General features: G+C 39.2%; 1 protein-coding gene across 1 annotated transcript in view; it reads right to left on the bottom strand.

Moving 5' to 3' along the window:
- LOC139709485 (uncharacterized) overlaps positions 1-23,746 on the bottom strand; it is a 175,074-nt gene that overhangs the window by 12,482 nt on the left and 138,846 nt on the right. Inside the window, exons 29-39 of the mRNA XM_071621445.1 lie at positions 23,001-23,060; positions 21,788-21,847; positions 20,912-20,977; positions 20,163-20,210; positions 17,728-17,808; positions 11,662-11,898; positions 10,801-10,986; positions 9,044-10,254; positions 4,368-4,526; positions 3,057-3,239; positions 2,033-2,158 (exon numbers count right to left, since the gene is read on the bottom strand). Of these exons, the coding sequence (XP_071477546.1) occupies positions 2,033-2,158; positions 3,057-3,239; positions 4,368-4,526; positions 9,044-10,254; positions 10,801-10,986; positions 11,662-11,898; positions 17,728-17,808; positions 20,163-20,210; positions 20,912-20,977; positions 21,788-21,847; positions 23,001-23,060 (2,417 nt within the window). The remainder of the gene's footprint in view (positions 1-2,032; positions 2,159-3,056; positions 3,240-4,367; positions 4,527-9,043; positions 10,255-10,800; positions 10,987-11,661; positions 11,899-17,727; positions 17,809-20,162; positions 20,211-20,911; positions 20,978-21,787; positions 21,848-23,000; positions 23,061-23,746) is intronic.

Raw genomic sequence — 23,746 nt, 5'->3', positions numbered from 1 at the left:
TCCTGATTAGCGAAACACTAGACTCGCTAAATATAAAGCACATGCAGGATTGTTCACCCATCAAGCCTTTTAAGTTGACTGGGCCCTTAAAAGGGTCAGCTATCTTCCATGAAAACACTTGTACATTCATGTATTTCTATTCTCTCTCTTCCCCCCCCCCCCCCTGAATTTTCCTTCTCCATCACAGTCACTGTAAATACTGTAAACACAAGAAAAGGTATTCACACCATGGTCACATACGTACAGCATTACAACAACAATGCACCTTCTTCTCCCTGTACCCCCCCCCAACAAACCAATACTGTAAAAGTGGAAATTTTCGCGGTGTTGAAATTTCCGCACATTTCGCGCAACCAGAAGCTAGCGCGAAAATAAAAGCACACAAATATTTTTGCGTGCCATACATGTACAATGTATGTCCCAGTAGCTGATGCCTTGATTCCGCGGAATTAAAAACACGCGAAACTCTTCATATGTGGCCAAGCGTGAAAAATTGGTCGCGCAAAAAATATCCACTTTTACAGTATCCTTAAAAACAAAACCAAAGCAAGACAATACCAATATAAACACAAGTCTGCAAAAATTGCTGTCCCAACCCAGTATGTTCCAACAAGAGCGATGCACTGACAAAGTTCCAGTGAATAGCAAGACTCTATGAAAATACCGTCATGAGTTCTTGTACACACAAATACACCCTACTGTATATTACATGGTTTATGACCAAAATAATGCCCAAATGAAAGAAAAGTTTTTACTCTACCGTATCTTGTGAAATGCTAAAAATGAATAGCAAAATTCAAAATGGTTGGATACAGCAACTATCCACATAAATGTGGATTTGAGGACTTGACAGGTCAATTGAGGAATCATTTTTCCTCACAGTGTATACATAAACCCATATAATTTGTATGTCTAATAAACAACATATTCACACTCTGAATTGTTTCTTGATATGGTATTAAAATTCACAGCACTGCATATTATAAGGCATGAACACCATGCATTGTGTATAGTCATTAATTCTACACCCCTACAGGTCAGGCACTGATTCAGCAAAAGGTTGGTGCGCTGGAATGTGAATCAGAAATAGGAACAGAAAGTGGACATGCTCCATGACCTTTGACCTTTGTTTATACACTTTTTGTGAGCTCTCGGCACCTACCGTCTGAAATGAATGAGTTGAAGAGAGAGAAAGATGCATATGAACTCATGGTCATAACACAAAATGAGAGCTGGTCCACGAATGAAATAATTTTTACTAATTTAAATTTCCTCTTCAATAAATCCTGCAACATAGGGCACAAGATACACCTGTATGATGAGAGTGTATCTCTTCAAAGATTTCTTACCAAAAACTTGCTGCAAGTTGTTGGATATTTTTATTTTATCTATTTATTTATTTGGGGGTTTTTTTGAGGAGAAAAGTTAATCTTCATGGCCTGAGCTTTCTCAATGAAATACACATCTGCTGAAATCTTTGGCACACATCACTTTATAGTATGTCACAGGCTACTCTGGGAATAGTACATGTGTAAACTAGCATAAACCATGGGAGCCATCCGAATGTAATTCACATACATTCATCTATACCATGGATCCTACAAATATGGTTCTAGTGTCATTAAAAAAACCTAAAAACTCAGGATATGCAGTATTAAAACCGCACTGACACAAACTGCAACGAAATACTGTGCATGTAAATATTCTTTGGGGGGAGTCACCTTTTCAAAATTCACTGTCTCCAAACTCAGAATCGTTGTGCTCGAAGTATTTCTCTACACCTCACTGAGTGACAAGACAATTAACCCTCTGTGATCTACTAGATGTGATACCATGTGACATCTTGTAGAGTGAAGTTTCCCCTGACACTGACTGGGTTAAAATTTTGACAATTTATGCAGGGTCCATTTCCTTTCTACTGGGGTCATTTTCTAGTCAAGCTTGGTCTTAGAAATCTGAATGCCGCAGAGAAGGTATACACGCAGCACAAGTTTTAGACGTCAATCGCTTTAACGATGAAGATGACAATGACACTCACTCTTCCGCCATTGAGAAAGTTTCCAATGGCCAGCAACGTGGAGAGGATGTTCTTGAAAGTATTGGAATGCCTGAGATCTTCGATGCCCTTCTTCAGGTCGGCCATTGGCTCTGCTACTTCCTGTGAGGGGTCAAAGGTCAGAGAGCGAGTCCAGCGTACATCCATTATCAGGTGGCCACCGAGTGGATACTTACTTTATCATAGTACATATCTCAAGCTGATTGAACTTGACACGAAAGAAAGTGTATACAGATATTGCCTTAAAAGAGGTGCAATATTACACTTGACATTCCCATGCCACTCCTGAGGAAGTGTCAAGTGTTATATTACAACCATACTCAAGGCAACAGTACATTATGTGGTCTTACATCTACAGAAATACACATCATTTTGTTCTAGCACCGTCAGCTGCCAAGTCGTAGTCCTGAATCATATTACCTGATATGATGTCACTGCAGTCAATATAACAATTTCATTCCTCCCTGTATTAGCCATGTGATTGTACTATGACCAATAATAATGCATACAACGTATTGAAGTTTACAGCAGCAAAGCCTCTGCAACAACTCAAAACCATCCTGAAAGATGGTATACCTTGATATTTTGATGACATCTTAACACATTCTATTTCGCTAACATTCTTTTACAGAAAATTCCCATAGCGTACACACACAGGAGAATTTGTGATAATCCATTAGGTATAGCCTGCATTCACTGATGCGTTTGGACATAAAAAAATATAACTTGAAAAGTGTCTGATCTGGAGCAGTATCAGTTGCTTGTCGACATACATGTACAAACATATTAAGGTGCATGCAAATGTTATGAATTTCACAATTTCAGTAATCGATACTGACTGAGAGAGGAGAGGAGGTGTCTGAGAAGACACAGAGAGAATTCATGTCAGTGAAGTTAAAAGTCTTTAACCAGTCCTGTTGGTAACATATTTATGTACGTATATTGCCAACGTAATTTTATGGTGGTGGGACTAAGAGGGTGAGGGCGCTTCTTTTAATACCTCTTCCATGTTGTCGTAGTCCATCTTGAAGAGCCAGAGATTTAGTCTCGCCTCCAGACCACTGATGGTGGACAGCATGTGGAGGAACTGTTCGGCCGAGCCCAGCGGGATGTCTGGGTTGGCTGCCATCGCCTCCTGGATACGGGCGGTCTCCTCCTCCGACGGAACCATGGTCAGCAGTTTCTGCAGATGCACGAAGGTTTGCATGAGACATGCACGGGATGAGAAGACCATCAAAACTTTGTCTCCTCCTCAGTTTTAGCTCTTTCAAAGATGAAAGGCCACTTGTCCATGACTACTGAGGGGATCGTATAGTTTTGGTCGAGACCTAATAACGTCAGGTTTATAACATTTTCTTGGTGAGATAATGAGAAAACCTCTTATGAAATGTGATAAAGCATGTAATTCCGAGGATTCAACATTTATTTGATGAAAATTGGTCTTTAAATGGCTGACATATCCAAAAAAGCGATCCTAATAAAATGTGACAGGCAACGACTTTTATTAGGATCTTTTTATTTTACCTTGTTTTTGGATATCTCAGTCATTTCAAAGCCGATTTTCATCAAATAAACTTTCGATTCCCCTTGGAATTGTATGCTCTTTAATATTCATAGAGTGGTCTCTAGATATTTCGCAAAATGTTACAAGCTGAATCCTCACCTCAAACAGTACTGTACAGTCCCTTTAATGTATAAATCACCCTGTTCTATTATATTTCTCATCATTTGTAAATAGCAGAGAAGAAAGATGAAACAAGCAAGTTCACACATTATGTACAATTACACTTTGATCAAAATTTCATATATAAAAGAAGCAGTGAGTAATTGACAGTTAGGATGAAGACATTGTATGGAACTACGCGTCTAGGTTAAATCCTCTCCATGTATACATAAAAAAAAAAAGAACCAACAAGTGAGAGTGGTTGAGACCATAAACAGTGTGTGAGTAGCAAGTAGTACTCAGTGTAGTACAATACACTCCCATTACAAATACAGTTACAATAAAATTCTCTTCATAAAGTGAAAAAAATCTACACTGTATATATCTTGATGTACTTCACTGTTCAGCTATAATGAAATTTTGATATAATGAAAGAACACTGCCAGCCTACAGGACTTTTATTATAATGAGAGTTGCGTAATCATGTCTCCTGCATATCATAAACCACAATAATGCAGTTTAATATGTTCCTCCTACAGACCTGGAGACATGAGAAATATGGGCAAGTCTTTCTTCTACACAAGTTAAAATGTACAGTATATAAAGCTTGGAAGAAAAAGTGTCATAGTCTTGATTAGCCAGACCCACCTCTACTCCTTCTTTGTTCATGACCATACTGTCCATGTTGAGGATTGCTTGTTTGATGGAGCGGGGCTGCGGAAGCACCGTCAGGCCAATGTTGATCGCATTGGACTTCTTCGGGTCCAGCACGGTGATAAAATTCTTCTTGTTGGCCTCCATTGCTTTCTGAAGACATTCCCGAATCAAGCCACAACGAGGCATTAAAAAAAAAAAAAGAAGTAAAAAAATCAGCAAATTCTGAATCTACAAACAGTCAATTCCTCAGGTTAGTAAAACAAATATTCCAGTTTCAATCTGTTTATCAATCAGTCCATAATTTGCATTTGCATATTAACTGCCAAACAACTCTCTGGCTACTAAAAGGTACAAAGAAATGCTGTATTGCTTTCAACAATTCAAAACAAAAGCTGTCTTGAACACACATACTGATGAATTCTGGTGATAAGTTTTGAGCATTTGAATGTGAACAGAACGAACACTCAGGATAGCTCACTTTATTTTGTCATGGTTTTGCCAGTTTTGCTCAGAAGTAGATGGCACAAGGGAGAAATGGGACAAGACCTGAACCCCAAGAAAAGATGAACTTTCAAATCTTTTGCCCAGAATCAAGCAATGAAAATACAAATTGATATATCCAGCATTGTAGATATGAAGTGAATTACTGTGGGTTACAACTTTGAAAGTCTTGTATATGTTCTAACCAATCATCTTTCATGCAAATTCACACTTCAGAATCTAATGCTCATCTCATGGTGTATATATGTAATAATCTTGTTCCTCATATTTCTTTAATGAAGATGTGAGGTTAACACTTCAAATCAAAAACAAAGCCTCTTTCTAAAAAAAAGTCTCAGGGAATATTGAAATAAAAGAGGAAACATGAATATACAGTACAAATTGCAAAGGTATACAGAACGACATGTAGATAAGCTCATACGGGGTATAAAAGCAAAGCTTACAAATGTGAATTTGAGTACAAACTATTAAGCAGATATAAACCTTCAATATAATACTTTCTACCTGTCATTATGTAAAGTAACAGAATAACAGCTGTGATCACACTGACATCGAGTATCTAAATATATTATTTATATCATTAAACTTCTAGATGTACAGACATCATGTACTTAGTATATTAAAAGTATTCATGCATTCAGCAAAGTAAGCATCTATTTCTTTATCTTTATTTTTTGAAAACAAAAGAATCACATTAAGGCATTCTACGGCCATGGGTAATAGTATATGTTAGATAGCCTGCTCTACAGGGCGGGATTAAAAAGTTATGATGGGTATGCAAACAATATAAAACTAAAAATCAAATAACTGAAATGCAAATAGTCATACACTATGTACTGCTAGGTAAAACAACAAATCAAGGAAAAATAAAATAATACACTGTACATATACGCTGAGTCAGGACGATGACACAAAACAAAAAATAAAAGAGTAAGGTACAGAATAAGAAAAGGTAACAAATAAAAGAGAAGATGCCACAAACCTGATCCTGTCGTAGCAAAATTCGAGCAGAGGTAGAAGTGGTAGTAGTGGTAGTAGTAGTACAACAAGTAGAGTGTGCGTGCGTTGGACATGAAGCAGGGATTTCATATTTTTGGTTTTGGGTCAAATAAAATCCAACACAAAAAAGGTAATTTTTCCCCCAGCCAGTGCGCAAAAACAAAACATAGAAAATAACAGAAACAAAAGAGAGAAGGGGGGAAAAATATGGCAAGGATTTGCCACTGTTAGTGCAAACATAGCATCATGCTGAATAACTGTTTACTTTTGCATCATTTGTGACCAATTCTTACACAATGCATCCCTGGCCCATGTGCCATGTTTAAAGGCAGGTAACTGGTATGTAAAAAAAAAATCTCATGGGATGGCACTTCCTTAATCTTCCCTACAAATTTGGAGAGATTCGCTTTAACCTGCTGCATTATTGCCATGCATGTATCATTATCAAAATAATCTAATTTTGTATGGTTATGGTTGTGACAGACAGTAGCTACTAACAAGAGAGAGAGAAAAAAAAAGAGAGATGATATTTTTCGCTGTCCTGCTGAAAAATTGTTAGCAAGACAGTTCTATAGATCTCTGGGAATACAGAATCTGTTGCTTATTTTTTTTTTCACCAATCTGCAGATTTCAAAAAATTTAGACTTATCCCAGCACCCATGTATTAAATTGAGAAATTCAGATTTTGACCTTGAAGTTTGTCTTTTGGAAATGAGGGTACAATTATAAACCCAATTCTACACCATGATCCGTGCAATAACAACATCGCATTTTGGTATCATTCAGGAGTTGCTACATGTACATTCTGAGGTAATCTCTGCATGAAGACATTGGATGCAGTACACACAGAATTGGTCACAAGTTTCAATCATGTTTAAACCAATATAATTCCATTCTTCAACACTTAAGCAGCTCTCATACCATATGCCTCTATTAAAAACAAAAAAATGTTCAGGGCCACATTTCATCAAAAAGTTGATATGATAGCAACTCTAGCTGGAATGACAATAGTCATGGTAACGACAAGAATCCAGCTTCCTGATTGGCTGTTGCTATGGGAAGTTGCCATTCCAGCAAGAGTTGCTATCCCAGCATCTTTTATCTTTAGAAAAGCTGGTACAATCAGTTGACCAATATTCATATCAAATTGATTCTCATTTTGGGATCAGTCGGTATGCATATGTTGGAAGCTCCCTCTGCTCCCCCACCCCCTCCCCCTCCCCCCCCCCCCTAAAAAAAAAGCAAGCATAAAATTGCCATATATCTAATATATATTCATGTAAGAGTGTTGAATATATCAGGCCATCATGCATCATGACTAGATCCACTCATATGAGAGAACACAAATACTGGACTAATACAGATAATGTATAAAATCAAATCGATTGATCAATCAATCGATTAATGTAAGATTCTGACACCATTCTCGTCTCATTATTGATCAGCCAACACAGGAGAACAATTAAAATTGTTTTCTTTGCATTTCCTTGATTGCTTTTCCTTTTCTATCCTATTTCCAATCCCCAACAAATGCTATAGGCCTAAACAACTCATCAATCTCATGCATAGGAAATATAAGAGAAACATTATATTTTGTCACTAATAAAGTGCTACTTGCATAATTACCAGCTGATCATGAAGCAAATCATACTACCATCCTCCCCAAATATTCATCAACAAAAGCAATAAATGAATCTTTGCATTATGAGGATCATACAGTATCTCAAAGTAGTCTATACTTCCGTGAATCCCTCAAATCCCCAAACCATTTTTTTTTTTTTTGGGGGGGGGGGTGGGTTGGAGCTGTCTTTTTTATGATAATTATATTCTTCGTAAAAAGTACCCCTCTTTTACTTGAGCCCAATTTTGGTCACATACGTTTATTTCACTTGCAGAATAACAACAAAAACCAAAACAACTCTCGATTACAAACTTTATACCTGATCCCTACATTGGTAACATTTGATGGGTTGTGACTCATCATAGACCTTTTCAACATCTTTCAATAACATGCTTCTAAGAAATGCAGATTATCCACTTCTCCATAAACATGTACTCAAATCAATATATGCATTCGATATTCAGGGTGGGAAATGTATAACTGTAGTACCGTATTCACATTGGTGCTGAAATCTAAATGCAAGATGGATGGGAGATGGTGTTCGGCACTGGTTTAGCATTGGCCAGAGTCTTAGAATGCATTCGGAGCGTGTTCACGGTTTAGAACAAGTTGCGCAGTAGCAGCAGGTTGGTTATTCAAATAAGTGGTAGAAAAATGCTTTTTGTGAATATCAGCTGATGCAGTTGGTGCGCAACTGTGACCAATGTGAATACGATAATACACAGTACTTGGAATTATCTCACAAATTCATTCTGGAACACCAATAGCACATAACATTTGACTGGTCATTAATATAATTGACAATCAAACATCACAAAACACACTAGACATGTGCATGACACGAAGGAAGAGAATAAAAACATTATTTGACAACATTCATACACATACACTAAACACAGACACTGACAGATTTATAATTATGTCACTTTTCAAAGTAGATAACTTGAACTGAGGTCTTCGGTTACAAGAAATCAAGCTTCAATGTCATTATGAATTTCATCTTAATAATTCAAGCATTGTCCACAGAATATTTAGGAAATAAACATGGTTAGGATTATTACTATCATTCTGATGGCATTCATATATTGGTTAGTTTATAGCATCACATGTGGTAAAGTCTCATCCAATGTTGTTTATTCAATCTGTTTCGATGCAACGAACAAGTAATATAACCTGTCACTGAATAATGATTTCAGAGTTTGTATACACCATGCTAAAATACAGTTTAGGGTCAAGAACCAATATATCATTCAGAATTAGGATAAGCGATTAATTTGTTTCGCATACATGCTTATTCAAGTTAATGCTATGACAAGGCATTCCAGCAAAAGAACAAAAGATAGCACGACTGATGTTCCTACAAAACAATTTTAAGGATTCTCCAATTTATTCCAGAAATGGATGATGATTAACACTAACTGACAAATGAAATCATCTAGTTATTCCCATAGTTTGGTGATGTAAAGGTTTAGTAAAGTCTAGCATTTTCTTGACATGTTTTGACATGACACGACTTGTCTTCCCATCACTGAATATCATACAATACCCGCACACACTTAACGTGGACAATCCTGTATACACACAAGGATTTTGTTTCATTTATGCCTGTCAAATTTTGGCCTATTTGATATGTTAATGTGACCGAGATTTGTGAACGCTCTGTCCCTACCTTTGTGATCAGGTCCTTTCCCCTGGACTCAAACAGATGCTCCAGCTTCTTGTTGTCGATCTGGACTTTGTCTAGCTGGGTCCAGATGGTGCTCTGGATGCCGTTCCTCCCTAGCGTCATGGTCATGGTTTCCGGCTGAGTCTCCTTCCAGAAGAGTCTCACCGTCTTCTTCTTCTTCTTTGGGAAAGTGTTGTTGCCGATGACGGGCGGGGGTGGGGGCGGGGCACCAGGCCCCCCCATGGGAGGTGGGGGAGGAGGGGGTGCACCGGGGATGAGGGGTGGTGGAGGCGGAGGGGCACCGGGCATGCCGGGGACAGGCGGTGGAGGAGGAGGAGGAGCACCATCGGCCACTGTGCCGTAGGACTGGAGACCCATCATCATGGGGATCATCTTGAGGACGTCGGAGTCGTCGTCCCGCGACAGGTCGGTGAAGTCCCACTTGTTGACGCGGAGCTCACGGTCGTTCAGTCGTAGCACCTCCTCCCACTCCTCCTCCTCCTTCTTGATCTCGTCCACCACGGAAACGGGAGCGGGCGCCTCCTTGGGGGCCACGTGACTGGTCTGGATGCCCTCGATGGCCTTGCCGATCTTCCCGCTCACGTCACCCGTTGGAGCCATCTTCTCCTTGTTGGCTTCATCTGCCAGTTCCTGCTGCTTTTGCAGCTGCTCCTGCATGGACTGTACAGTACCCTGCGTGCTTGGGATGTCCTTCTCTTCTGACGATTTGCTCTCCTCGCTCGACCTCTCCTCCACATTCCTCAGGTCTGCGATGCGATTCGACACGGACCTAGCACCCTGGAGGGTGGAGGAGATTTTCCGGCCCATCTTTTCCTTTGCGTTGTCCTCGCTTGTCGTCGTGAGCAAAGACTTGTCACGATCTGACCGATCAGACGCAGCATCTCCGTTTTGCAAACTCTTGCTGGTTGTGTCCTCTTGGCTATCATCTGTCCTTTGGATGGACACATCGGGTGTAATGTCATTTTCCGTGGGTTTCACAGGTTCCGCCACTTCCTCTGTTTCTCCGGATGTTGAGTCTTTCTTGGCCTTGATGTCCACAGGTTCCTCCACAACAATTGCCACTGGTTTCACTGCACAGAAAACAAATGTTGACAAATGATACAAGTCATTGGATACCAAGAATGCTAAATCTTCCACTCAACACTGCTCCCACATCACAAGTTAGAGAATCTACCACTAAATGACAAACTCCTTTTACAGATTCGAAAAGGAACTTTGCGTAACGTCATAGCTAAGAGCAAATTATAAGACAAGAAAACAATTTATCGTCTCCTCGCACCGGAATGTAACCTCACAAAATTCAAAAAAAGAAGAAATGGAACTTTGAACAAGGGTGACACGGCATTTGCTCCTGCAACAATTGCTGCCATGTTATTTTCTCCAAGGACTTAGGATTAGGGTTACGGGTGAGATAGAGTTTTAGGTTAAGTTTGATGTGAGGATTAGGATTAGGGTTAGGGTTATGTTTATGGCTACAATTTTTGTTTGGCTTTATAGTGTGCAGAATTTTCATGGGAGCAATCGTCCAAGGAGCAAATATTATGGAACCTGAACAAGATATTTCTCTGATGCTATTCACACTTTGATGCATTAAAATGACAGATAGAAACCAGTACCTCTGAATAATGGCTTCTTTTCTACTACTGTCTTTGGTTTCTCCTTCACTTCATCTTTGGTCTCTGTTGGTGTTGTGTCCTTGGAAACTTCTGGTTTCTCAGGCTCCTCAGGTTTGGTTGTTGGTGTAATGTGGCCATTCACCTTTGGCTCTTCCACCACCTTTGGCTCTTCCGCCACCTTCGCATCTGTAAAAAAAATTTTATTGAGAATATAAAACAGATAATGAATCCTGTCAGTTCCTGATTGCCTCTGTTTTTGTCGGTATCGGTTTGTTTGTCTGTTTGCAAAATAATTCAAACTATTTTTGAACAGATTTGGAGGAAATTTTCGGGAATGACACAAGAGAGGATTAAATTTAGTGGTGATCCGAATCATAGCCTGAATCCCGGACTTCTTATAAAGATGTTGTAAATAATTCTTTATCACAGAGAAAAAGAGCCATTTTCAGCATATGTGCTGGGTGGAGGTCTGTGTTATCTGAGTGCTTTTCTACTTTGCATATGTGTTCTTCACTGTTTTGTGAAAAATGTAGTTTTTAAAGCCTATAACATTTTCTTTTCTAAATCCCGACTTCATAACTTCTTCAATTCCACTCAATTTAAGTCTGTCTACTGAAGCTAATTTATGCATGGAGAAGAAAATCACTTTATTCAGGATCAATACAATTCTATTCTTTCTTTTATTTGCCTGTTTGTTTGTTGTTGTTTTTTGCAACAAGTACAATATTTCAGTCTGATCAGTTGATGTAAACATACGCTGGCATTTCATTGTTTATAGTCTTGTATGCAAATTGAAAAAGACTGAATTCAGAATACAATTGAATCATTTTGAAAAGGAGTTCCTATATGGACATCACTGACCACGTCTCTCTCTCCTTAGTCTGCTCCTGTAGGACGTATCATCTTCCGCTTTGCTGGCCAGCGAGATGTCGCCGTTCTCCGTCGGCTTGCTGGATGGCTCCACTGAGGACGCGATGGATGGGGCAGGATCCTCTACGTCCCTGGACCGCGGCTTCTCTTTCTCGACGGAGACTTGACTGCTGTCGATATCCTGGGCCTGGCGCTGTCTCCTGCGACTTGCGATGCCTTCTGGAAGATCTGAGGGAGTGTCCGAGAGCAGAACATTCAAACACTTTTACTGTTAATACTAATTATGGGGACAAACTCGTTGTGCCTTGTCTCTCATTTGAGTAAGGCACAAGAAACAAAAATCCTGAATTGCAGCATAAATAATGAGCATGAAATACACCAGCGAAGAATATAATGAAATTTATCAAAAAATAAACAAGCAATGCACTGTGTTTGCAATGAAGCAAGCAAAGGGAAAAAAAAATAGGTGTTCAGTTTGAAGGCATACGAAAAATTAAGCAAAAACAAATTGTGTTCTTTTGACATCTATGACACTCTTACGTGTACTTGTACACAGTGTGTTCTATTATTATGTACCTTCAAAGAAACGGAGATATTAAGGTATCATGTCTGTATTGATATTATTTGTCGCTACGGCCCTCACACTGGATGACTGAATCAAACATGCTGTTTTCATGCAGCTACTGATTGGACTGCCTTGATAGAGGGTCATCTAAACAGTAACACAGACACAATCCCCTCATCTCATAACAATGTACTTAAACTTCGTTCAGGAGGAGTAATTTTATGGTCCTAGAATCACACCCTGTAATCAGTTAAGACATGGATTTATCATACAAAAGGAACGATGAAAGGCAAACACCAGTGTTATTTTGACCATTAATTTCTGGATGGCATTTAAGGGTCACTGTATGGTAATTCTTGGGATATAGCCTTTCAAAACTATGGAAAATGCAATCACTTTCAATGCAGTCTGTTTATACTAGAGCTAAATCTAACCACTTAGAATGTAAAACCATGTTTAGAAAGTTTTCTCCTGCATACAGTATACTTGTAAAACCTTACCAGGAACGATTACAAGGAAGTTACCAAACATCAAATTCAATTACAGAGACTCCAACTCCATCGCTTTCGACGGGAGATCTCCCGCCGAAAGCCCATTTTTGCAAAATCTCCCGTTCTCCCGCTTGAGATTTAATTTCTCCTGCTTGAAATGATTTCTTACTTTAGTGTCATCGTATGTTGAAAAATAAGCCTTAGATAGCATGAGATAGTATCTAGAACCCTAGAGCTGGGCTCCGGCCACAAGGAACTTCGCGCACATCAAGTTGGAGTCTCCCGTTTGCTAGGGGTTTCGGGCGGGAGAATCTCCAGATCAGAAGGTGCTTGGGGTTGGAGTCTCTGTAATTATGTAAGACTAAAGCTTGCAAAAATTCAAATAGCAGCATCAACAAAATAAACCATATTATCAACATCAAAACAAGCGAACTCTGACACTCAAGATTTAAGACAAACTACACAGCGTGTATAAACCTACCCTGTATGGCTCATTTCACAGTTTCTGGTGATAGCATTTACACACAGTGATAACCTGAGTGCACAAATGTGCCCTACAATTTTCTTGATCGATTTCATTCAGCATTTAACAGTCAGAGTGCAAGTATCGCTGGGTCATGTTTAAACTGTAAAAAGACCTTGATGCACTCAGCACACACAGTGGCATCAAGCAGCCATGGCCAAGTCAAGCAAAGCCATGATCAGATGGGCACACAGTTGGCACCTAGCACATATTATATGGCGTGTGAATAGGCTGCATGTTAATTTACTGCACCAAAACAAAAATGGAAAAGAAAAAATATGGAGAAAAGCCTGCAATGATATGTAAAATGAAATTGAAATATAGAAAGTATAGGACAGAAGTTAATCACTGTCTTACTCCCTGTAATCATGAATAATGATAATTTTACAGCTGAAGAAGGAAAAGAAAATATATGTTAATATGTCTCATGCTGTTTAACAGAAAAGCTACAGTCTGACATCAGAACTGTATTTCTCTCACATTCACAATTTTCATGCATATACAATCCAATCGTATGTACGCACGATGTTAGAAATAAAGCATTTGATCATAAGCATGACCGTCACCGTGTTATATATGAATGTACGGGGTACATTGCACATGGCATGTGCACTTAGGAGACACTTCGACAGGTGTATTTGACACAAGGGTGTATTTATGTATTATGCTCATCTTAACTAGCAGCTTTGCTTGGTAAATATGACCCAAAAAACCCCCCAAAACACACACATTAAGGTCTTGTATACAAAAGGTATTTTGGGTTCATCCCACTTTAGAAAGTCATCCACGTTTTGTCGTGTATTCATGAAGACATCGTTTCTGCTATTCAGGTCAAGATCATGCTACAAATATGAAAGGAAAAGACTTCGACTTCTGCATCCACATGCACGTTATCATCTCATCCTCATTCAGTGGCGTATCCATGGCAACAGGATGCTCTAAATGGGCAGTGAAATGTAAATATCTATCACAGAGATTGATTCTGGAACATGCATACATGGTACAGTAGAAAATACAGTAGATTACACTCTATCACGTACGTAACAAGCAGTATCGGAATACATTCACTGAAGTATTTTTTTTTTCTTCCCCAGTAAAAGCGTGTCCTAATTTTTGCAAATGCAACATTCAAATTTCAAAGAAATTGTGATGTTTGATCCAGAAATGATGAGACATGTCAGCAAAGGCCTAAACTTTTCTCTTTGACTGCCCATTACAAGCTCCAATCATGCCATGAATACTCAGAACAAACAAACTACATACCGTACCAATTAGTTCTACCGTATATGCCACATGAAGGTTATTAAACATAATATGCTGACTTAATCAAAGCTGAATTGTGTCCATGCAAATCCTCTACAGCACCACTGCACTTTAAATACCACTGACATCCAATGCAGTATGTTGCCACCAGCACTATGAGGGTTAGTGGGCATGCAATGCGGGTTCCATGCCAAACTCACAGTCTGGGTTCTTTAACTCCTTGCTTTCCGTCTTCTCTGATATTTCCGACTTCTCTGATTTCTCAGATTTCTCCAATTTCTCCGACTTCTCCGACTTCTTTTCCAACACTGATGGTTTCTCTTCCGACACCGATGGCTTCTCTTCCGACACTGATGGCTTCTCTACCGATGCCGATGTCTTCTCTTCCGATACCGATGGCTTCTCTTCCGACACCGATGGCTTCTCTTTGGACGCCGATGTCTTCTCTTTGGACACCGATGGCTTCTCTTCCGACACCGATGGCTTCTCTACCGACACTGACGCCTTTCTCTCAGTCGTTTCGGTCTCTGGCTTGGTGGTGGAGGCTGCATCAACACCAACAGTTCTTTGCTCAAAATTTCTCATTTTACAGAAACACAAAAGGGGACAACTCTCCATATGACTTACTGTAAAAGTGGATATTTTCGCGTGACTAATTTTTCGCGCTTGGCCGGGTCGGAAGAGTTTCGTGTGTTTTTAATTCCGCGGAATCAAGACATCACGCACAGGCACACATGGCAAGAAAAAATATTTGCGTGCTTTTATTTTCGCGCTAGTTTCTGGTTGCGCGAAATGCGCGAAAATTTGAACACCGCGAAAATTTGCACTTTTACAGTACTATGCACCCATGTCTAATAAAGCATTGAAAATGTCTGTTTTTAGACAATGTAGTGTCATGAAAGGTTCCCCCCCCCCCCACCACCACCACGAAAAGGGGTATTTTGTTTCTTTCTATTGTCATTTAGGGGGTCTCATTGCACGAAATGGGTCTTTGACATTTGGGGAAGTGATATCTAAAACAATAACATGAAGATTCAAATCAAGTGTTGCTGATTAAATGCAATTAAATCTGACAGTGACATGATTCCACTGATTTCTTCTCTTTTTCAGGGAAGTGTTATTTTGTTGATGTTTCCAACTTCAGTATAAGAGGCATTCATTCAAAATGCCATTTACATAGTGTATTGTACTTTGCACCATAACAGAATATGCCATTGAGGCTATGAGATGCCCCTAGTGACATCATTATGGGTATGCTTTACAGGTGTGACACCATTTAGGAGTAAAAATCTGATGCCATAATAGGCTTTCTAGGGGCCACTTTATGAGGTGCTTGGACACGGGTGGGTGGAACACTGTTGACTGAGATATTTAATGATAACATAATTAAGCTGATATGCACCTATTTGTACATTTGAAGACTATGCATCACATATACACATAATATTTTTTTATTAACACACCATGGCCCATGGACTAGTAAGCTCTAAATCAATCTTTTTTTCTTTTTTTTTGTTGCTGTTTACATCCAGCTGAACATACATGTACATATATATCTTGCAATATACTTGTACATCTTACAATTACATGTTTTCTCTGCTGAATGTAACTTTCTCTCCATTATTTGCTTGCTCCTCCACTGTAAAAGGTGCCTTGCATAAATACATATCTAGTCATATTATATTTACAGTGTACATATATTCAGATTACATTCATGCTCCTGAATACTGCATGTCGTCAAATAGGTATTTCTTCTTTCACACAAGAATATATTCAACCTTCAGAGTATTAACGGGACCGGTGGTGGAAGAATCTGCAATTTACGGATATGCTACAAAACCAAGTCTCACATTTTTCACCTGACCTTTTGTGTCTTGGCAAAATTCTCTGTATCCTCATGGTTGTTTGGGTTTCTTTTTTTCTTTTTTTTCTTTTTTGTGGTGGTTGTGTAGAAGGTGATCACACATGAAAAGTATTGCATAGATTTCATATCAATAAAAACAAACAAACAAACAAACTGATGAGCATAGAAAAAAACCAAAAATTCCAGGTATAGCAAAACCTGCCTGAGTGACCACCTGACTGTAAAGACTACCTGCACATGAAGAACATGCTTTTGCTGGGGTTCTTTTTTTGTTGTTGTCTCCCTTGGGTGTTCTTTATAAACAGACATGACTCTTGAAATAGGACAACATACATGTATCATCATACATTGTACTTCAGTATCTAGGTGTAACCTCACCACTCCTTCCCTTTTTACCAGAAATTCTACAATTGTATCTCCATACATTGACAAGGCCATACAATGTACATCAGCGGACAGACATACACACAATAAAACTGCACATGTACATGTACACTGAATGCCAACAACTATACAGGAACCACTGCACACAATTCGAACCATTTGACTTGTTACAAGGCATCAGAGTACAGACGCACACAACAAACAAGAACATGCAGATCAGCGCATGGTGCAGTTTGTGAACTTGACTGCAGTGGAGCTCATGAGAACCATGTTTCCCTCCATTTCAATTTATGATGAAGCTTAACAGAGGAAGTAGCCCTCAAACACACTCTCTCACGATTAAAAGAAAAAAAAAATCCATCTGCTGATAGAATTGACAGAAAAGAACCATGTGGATATTGACCAACCTGTTGTCTGTCTTTGACTGAAAGGCACAAAGTATTCAAGAAAACTTCATTTTCCTGGTGCACTTGCGGCATGCAAAAGTTTTTTTTTTGCTTCTTTCAGAAAAGTGCTTCATACCCTGAACCTATACAGTAAATCACATGGTTATGCCACATATAATGCAGCAACAATGATCACACTTTGATGATTTCTGATTTTCTCACAGCAAAAGTAAGCATTTGCTTTAATATTGAAAACCATGCAAGTAAGGGCTACATCCTCTGTGGGACAAAAGAAGAAGTAGACAAAGAAAAAATGTAGAAAAAAAAAAGGAAAAAGAAGACAGCTGGTTTGCAAGATGCAAAAGCCACACATAATTTTTTTTTTTCTTGAGCTGTGCACATGCTTGTAAAGTAGCAGGAAACATTAAACTGCCAAACATTTTTATTCTTTTTGTATTTGCTTTCTTGAGCCAATGTGCATGCTCATTCACTTCACAATGAGGAGTAGGGGGGTGGGCGGGGCACCAGGCAAGGGGGGGCGGGGTGGATATCTCGCAGGCAGAGGGTTCAGCCACACTCACATTCCTGATTGGTCACTTTCATAGCGCCCTCTTCGAGTAATCTCCTCCTCCTGCTTCTACCCAGTAGGCTAGCTGTCACCCCTTTCATCGGCAAATCACAGATTGAAACGAACAAAGTCACTCGTGGGGTCACGGGGGAGGACTGGAGACTCGTGTTGGGGTACAGCAATGTTTACAGTTCATCTTGGCATTACAGGAAGTTAACCCCTGACCCCAATAAAACTATTTGAAAGACCTGAACTTCATTTCCTGACAGTTTAGGTTAAAAAAAAAAAAGATTTTTGGCACTGGTATTACTTTCAGGTACTCATCTGTATGATCAAGGTATTATTATGAAGGGCAATTTCCCTATCTTCCTAGATATCTTACGCATCAGGCAGCTTCAATTCACGATCAAAATTAGTCCACAATTTGCCTAAAAGCAGATAATCCATCATGCACTCAAAAATGTTCTTCACAATAACACCTAAGATACAAGTCATAAAGATGTATCAGTTAAACATCTCAGCGGATAAAGATTTGATGACAGAGGATATCTCTGTTCAGTTTGCTGTCATGTCAGGGCTGTGATTGGTTGTGGACAAGGAATAGAGTGACAGAGGATACTGCAACTTTGTAAGTCACAACTTCTGATCATAGCTGTGCCACAGTACTCATGCACCTTATGGCGCACAGGCCAGGTGGTCACCACATGTTGTATTATCATAAGGGGGTGGGGCAAGTGGTTGTGACGGGTGACAAGATCTCTTGAACAGCGAGCTGCCACTTATTCCGTGTCCTTATACCGTATGTCCCCCCCCAAAAAAACAAAAAAAAAACAAAAAAAAAATTACAAAGGGACCCTACACAATGATAACTTTAAAAATAGTGAATCAATCAAAATACAATTTCAGGGTATGAAAGTATAACTCATTGCACACATCTTACAGAAAACCCCATCCAATTTGCTTCAGTGGTCAAAGAGAAATGAGGAGTTTTGTAGAGCATGTCAGGAATCCCTTTCCTCCAAGTTTTGTCCATTGTGTTCACACATTAATAAGAATCAGACCTATGGCATGCTTTATAACAACCCACATTTCTCTGTGACCACTTAACCACATTGAATGGGGTTTTCTGCAAAATAGAGCTAAGATGTTATACTTCAAGATCTTGAAGTAGCATTTTGACAGTTTAATCATATTGGGAGCTTTCAATGCAAAAATCTGATTGTAATTTTTCTGGGGACATACTGTATATAGCTGTAAGCAGTGGCACCACTGATTGCAGCACCTAAAACTCACAACTTGGGACAACATCGATGGTACAGTGATTGCAGAACAGTGGTAGCATTGCTTGCCGTGACGTGCCCATCCTCTCTCTTTTCTCTGACCCCGACTAAGATTAGTTTCCTCTGACCACCTGTCAAAAATCAGGGGGGTGTTTCATCAACGTTTGTCAGCGCTGATAAGTTGTCAGCGCTGACAATTTCAGCAAAATCCTTGGTTTTGATTGGATGAGATGCTCTGGTCACTGACTGTTACCAGGGCTGCCAACTCTCACACATTGAGCGTGAGACTCACTCATTTTGGTCCTTTCTCACTCTAAAACTTTATTTCATTTGCATGCATTTCTATTGATCTCACTCATTTTGACTCCTAAATTATAGCATTGGCCTATGGGAGTCCCACTCTCAACTAGTTTCCAGTGTTGGCAGCCCTGCTGTTACAATGGTGATTGTCAGCGCTGACAAACGTTGATGAAACACCCCCCCCCCCCCCCCCCTGGTGTTCCATGCACTTGTCTTCATCTCTAACCAGTCTTCATCCCTGATGGGCACCACAGACAAGCTTTACATTTCCTCTGACACCAGTAACTACCAGTGATTCAAGGGATGGAATAGTTCTGGTTGAGGTGGAGATTCATGGTCTAAATTTTTGTAAGACAATTAGAAACCACTTACTATATGAAATATTAAAAAGCATACAATTCTAAGAGGAATTAAAAGTTCATTTCATGAAAATTGGTTTTGAAAAGGGTGAAAAATCCAAGAACAAAGCTGTCCTTATAAAAGATGGGTTCCACCTTTTATAAGGACCACTTGTTCTACTTTATTTTGGGATATCTCAGCCAATTCAACCAACTTACATCAAATAAACTTTTCATTCCTCTCGGAATTGTATGCTTTTTTATATTTCATATATGTGGTTTCTAATTGTCTCGCAGAAAGTTAAAACTTAAATTTCCATCTCAACTATACCTATACCATCCCTTTAAAGATCACTACTGTCCACAACCTTTCACAGCCTCTGGTTGCAGCCACAGTCTCTTACCAGAGCAGACACTATGTGGATAAAGTTGATTAGCTTCAGGATTATTTTGACTCTTCTTTTCATAGTGGGGAAAGCCTACCCCTGTTTGAGGAAATATCCCTTATGTTAAGAGAGAAAGTCTTGTACCTGCATCTGTATCGTCTTGTCTACATGGGGTTCTCCACCTTCCCACTGCTGTAGGGAAAACACGAGTGAGGGAGATAATGAATTCCCACAGCCAAGAACTGATTGAACCGCACATGCTGCAGTCTGAAACTGCAATTTTTCTTTTAACCGTGCAACAATCAGTGACACTACTACACACACACACACACACACACACACACACACACACAAATGCAGTTTATCAACAATGGTCAATGGAGCCTACTCACATACAACAAAAGGTGTAACAGATAGACTTGGACCATCTGCACTCGGCATGCACATGATCAAAACAATTGACAAGTCACTGTAACAAGTTATCCTGAGAAACAAACAGGCAACAAACAAGAACAACAATGGCCTTCACAGCAAATGGAAACCAAATTTTCCCCATGTGTCCATTGACATATACTGGAGAATATCTTTAAGCAAATGATACATAATTACGTACAGTGATAGCAAGTTGCAGGACCTGATATGAATCTACAGATACTCTCCTGCAATCGGGACCTATCACATCAGTTTGCAACAGCAAACATGGAAAAAGTTTCTGAATTCTGATTCTGATTTTATTGAAAGTTACCTTGCCTTTGATTTATGATTCATAGTTATAGTATGTGATTTTGCATGCTAATGTGGCTAAGATATAATCAAAGGGATATAATGTCAAAACTAAAAAAAAAAAAAGTGTACATTTTGGAATAGTCTCGGGGGGGGGGGGGAATACACACTGTCTTCTGTTGTTGTTGTTTCCTCTGTTATTATTGGTCTTCTTCTTGATCTTGGCATATATGAACCTGGGTGGGGGAAGGATGAGGGTGGGGCAGGGGTAAGGGTGGAGAGGAATGGGGAGGAAGAGGTGGAAGGGGGATAGGAATAGTGGAATGATAAACAAGGGGTTGTTAATTTTTTTTTTGGGGGGGGGGGGGGGAGGGGGAAGGGGGAGAGTAGTAAAAAATAAAGACATTTCTTGTAATCCATGCCCTAAAGTTGATGTCTAAAGTTTTGCAGTCCCTTTCACATACATGTACATTTCAAATATCAGTTCTCTAACAGGTCAGTAGTTAATCATTAGGTCAAGTTGAATTCTGCATACTAATTAATTTTTATTTCATTTTTTTTTTTTTTTTTGGTCATTATTCTCTGCTGCCATAATCAACAATCAATGAAACATTTAATAAAATTGGTAACACTTACATGAAGTAATAAATTGTAGGGGGAAAAAAAGTATTTTCTTTACTGTTGACACGCTATAACACAGAGTATCTTTTTTTTTTAGAAAAAAAGAGTGCACTATTAGGATTTAAGATCAGAATGCACTTGCATCTTTGCAAGGTGATATTCAGCATGTATATATTTCTTTGGAGGAAAAACAAATGGGTGGTTTGGAGAAACATTTGCTTGGTACATTTCAAAACAATATTCACTTTGAGTTGTGATTCAACACTTGTGTGAGGAAATGAGGACATTTGTCTGATGTCATTACCAAAAAAATAAAAAAGTTATAACTACTTTCTGCAAATTGTTGTATCATGTATGCAAAGAAAGAGCAGAGGGTAGCCCACGTACTAGGCAGTCCAGATATGACACTGTAGAAACACACTTACTCATTGTGGGTCTAGTTTCTTCTGCTGGTTTATCCTCCTCCTTCTTCTTCTCCTTGTCTTCTGAAAAAGAAAAAAATCATATTAAATGAAAATTTATAGTACAAATAGTGATCCCCCTCCCCCCCCCCCCCCCAAAAAAAAAAAAAAAAAAAAAAAATCATAATTATCTCACGTCTTGTGTGAAACATACAGGAAATGCCACACTGACTTTCCACTTTGAATAAGAAACCATCCAATTTGCATCAGAGATGACCCACGTTTCATTTGACTTCTCGCACAAGACACGCAGACAGGTGGATTAAGTTCCGTGCCAACAGAAATCACATTTCAAGTTGTGACTCATCACTCAATTAACAGAGTGGGATACTTCACAAAAATTATGCGACACACTCATGTTCATCATTTCAACAGCAGAATTTGAATAAAAGAACTTATTCTGCTACCAGAATTTACATCAGAACTTATACATATGATACATGGGAGCTCAAAGTATGGATTGGCACATTGTTCAGAACCCTGTTGCATTTACAGTTGAGATCAAACATACAATGTAAGTCAGAAAATCAAATTTAACTCTCTGAATACTGCATATGCCATATATTTCGCGAGTCTAAATTTTCGTGAATCAGGAATTCCTGATGATTTTGCAAGTAGTTAAATTAGCGATCGTGGACTCCTGTACTGAACGGAGAAGTGTACACGCCTACGTCACATTCACATCGCGATCAGAGTCAATATTTTCGCATGTCTTTAATTTCACGAATAGCGCCTGAGTCGCAAAATTTACGAAAATAAAAACCTCGCGAAATATTTGGCATATGCAGTACTCAATTCAGATTGGCTGATTTTCTGAGTTACGTTTGATTGTATCTTTTTAATAGCAACAGGATTCAGGACCATTGCCTTGTGGTAATCTCTCCATTGCTCAGATTGGAAATTAAAAGTAAAGGCTGAAATATCTTAATCTTAGCTTACTTGACATGGCACGCTTATTCAGATTTGGTGTGGAATGCACGTTCAGCCATGACATGAAAAATAATTATTACACAATGAAATGCTGAAAGTGCTGTATGAATATCGATGATTGGGCACTCGAAAAGTCACCCCTGCACAATGTATGAACAGTACTCCTTGCCGCCACTGATGTGCGGTGATTAGTATAGATATGTAGCTAGGTGATAAGTAAATGATGTCAAATGAATTAAAAATTTACCTTTGGGGGTAACCTCAGCTTCCCTTTCCCGTTGCCTTTCCCTCCTCCTGTATGAAACACCTGAACAGATGAAAAAAAAAACAAGAATCCCCCTCAATTAAAAAAAGATGCAATCATTGCATACCATTCCAATTTTCAGTAATCGCTAATACCTGGGAGTGGCGAGAAGCATTTTAGATACATTATGGGATAGCTCAGAGGACAAACTTGCCCCGGTTTTGGCTGCATATGCACTCAGGTCACGTTCTGTCTTTTTCTGGGGGCATTTTTTGTTGAAGATTTCTTCGCTTTCGATCGCGTGACCAGCACATTGAAGCTCCCAGTAGCGAAACAACAACACTAGTGACTGCAAATCAGTAAAACTTAGAAACTTTCAACTCTTTTATAGTTGAATTATAGCCAAGAAAACAGGAGAAACAATGGAAAAGCAGACAAATAACTCTATTGAATCATATGGGAACTGCGACGAGCATGAGACAACTGGGAGTGACAGTGGCACTACGGATCCCACAGTGCATCTGTGACATGATTCTGCAGCGCGCGCAGAAGTTTTCTGCGCATTGGGGATAGAGAGAATTGTCACCACAAGCATCATCCCCTTTTTTCTACGCATGATTACCTTTGAGTTGGTTGTATTCATGCGACACAGCTATTTGAACAATAAAACCATCAAATCTAGAGTCACATAAAATCGATACTAATAAGTTGATCTGTTACACTACAAAAAAGAAAAAGAAAAAAACAAC

This window comes from Diadema antillarum, unplaced genomic scaffold (assembly GCF_040938485.1).
Source record: "Diadema antillarum isolate AM-2024a unplaced genomic scaffold, OU_Dant_1.0 seq00001438_RagTag, whole genome shotgun sequence".
In the NCBI taxonomy this organism is placed as follows: Eukaryota; Metazoa; Echinodermata; class Echinoidea; order Diadematoida; family Diadematidae; genus Diadema; species Diadema antillarum.
Note: the sequence above shows the minus strand (reverse complement) of the source record. Positions and strands in the feature narration are given on the sequence as shown.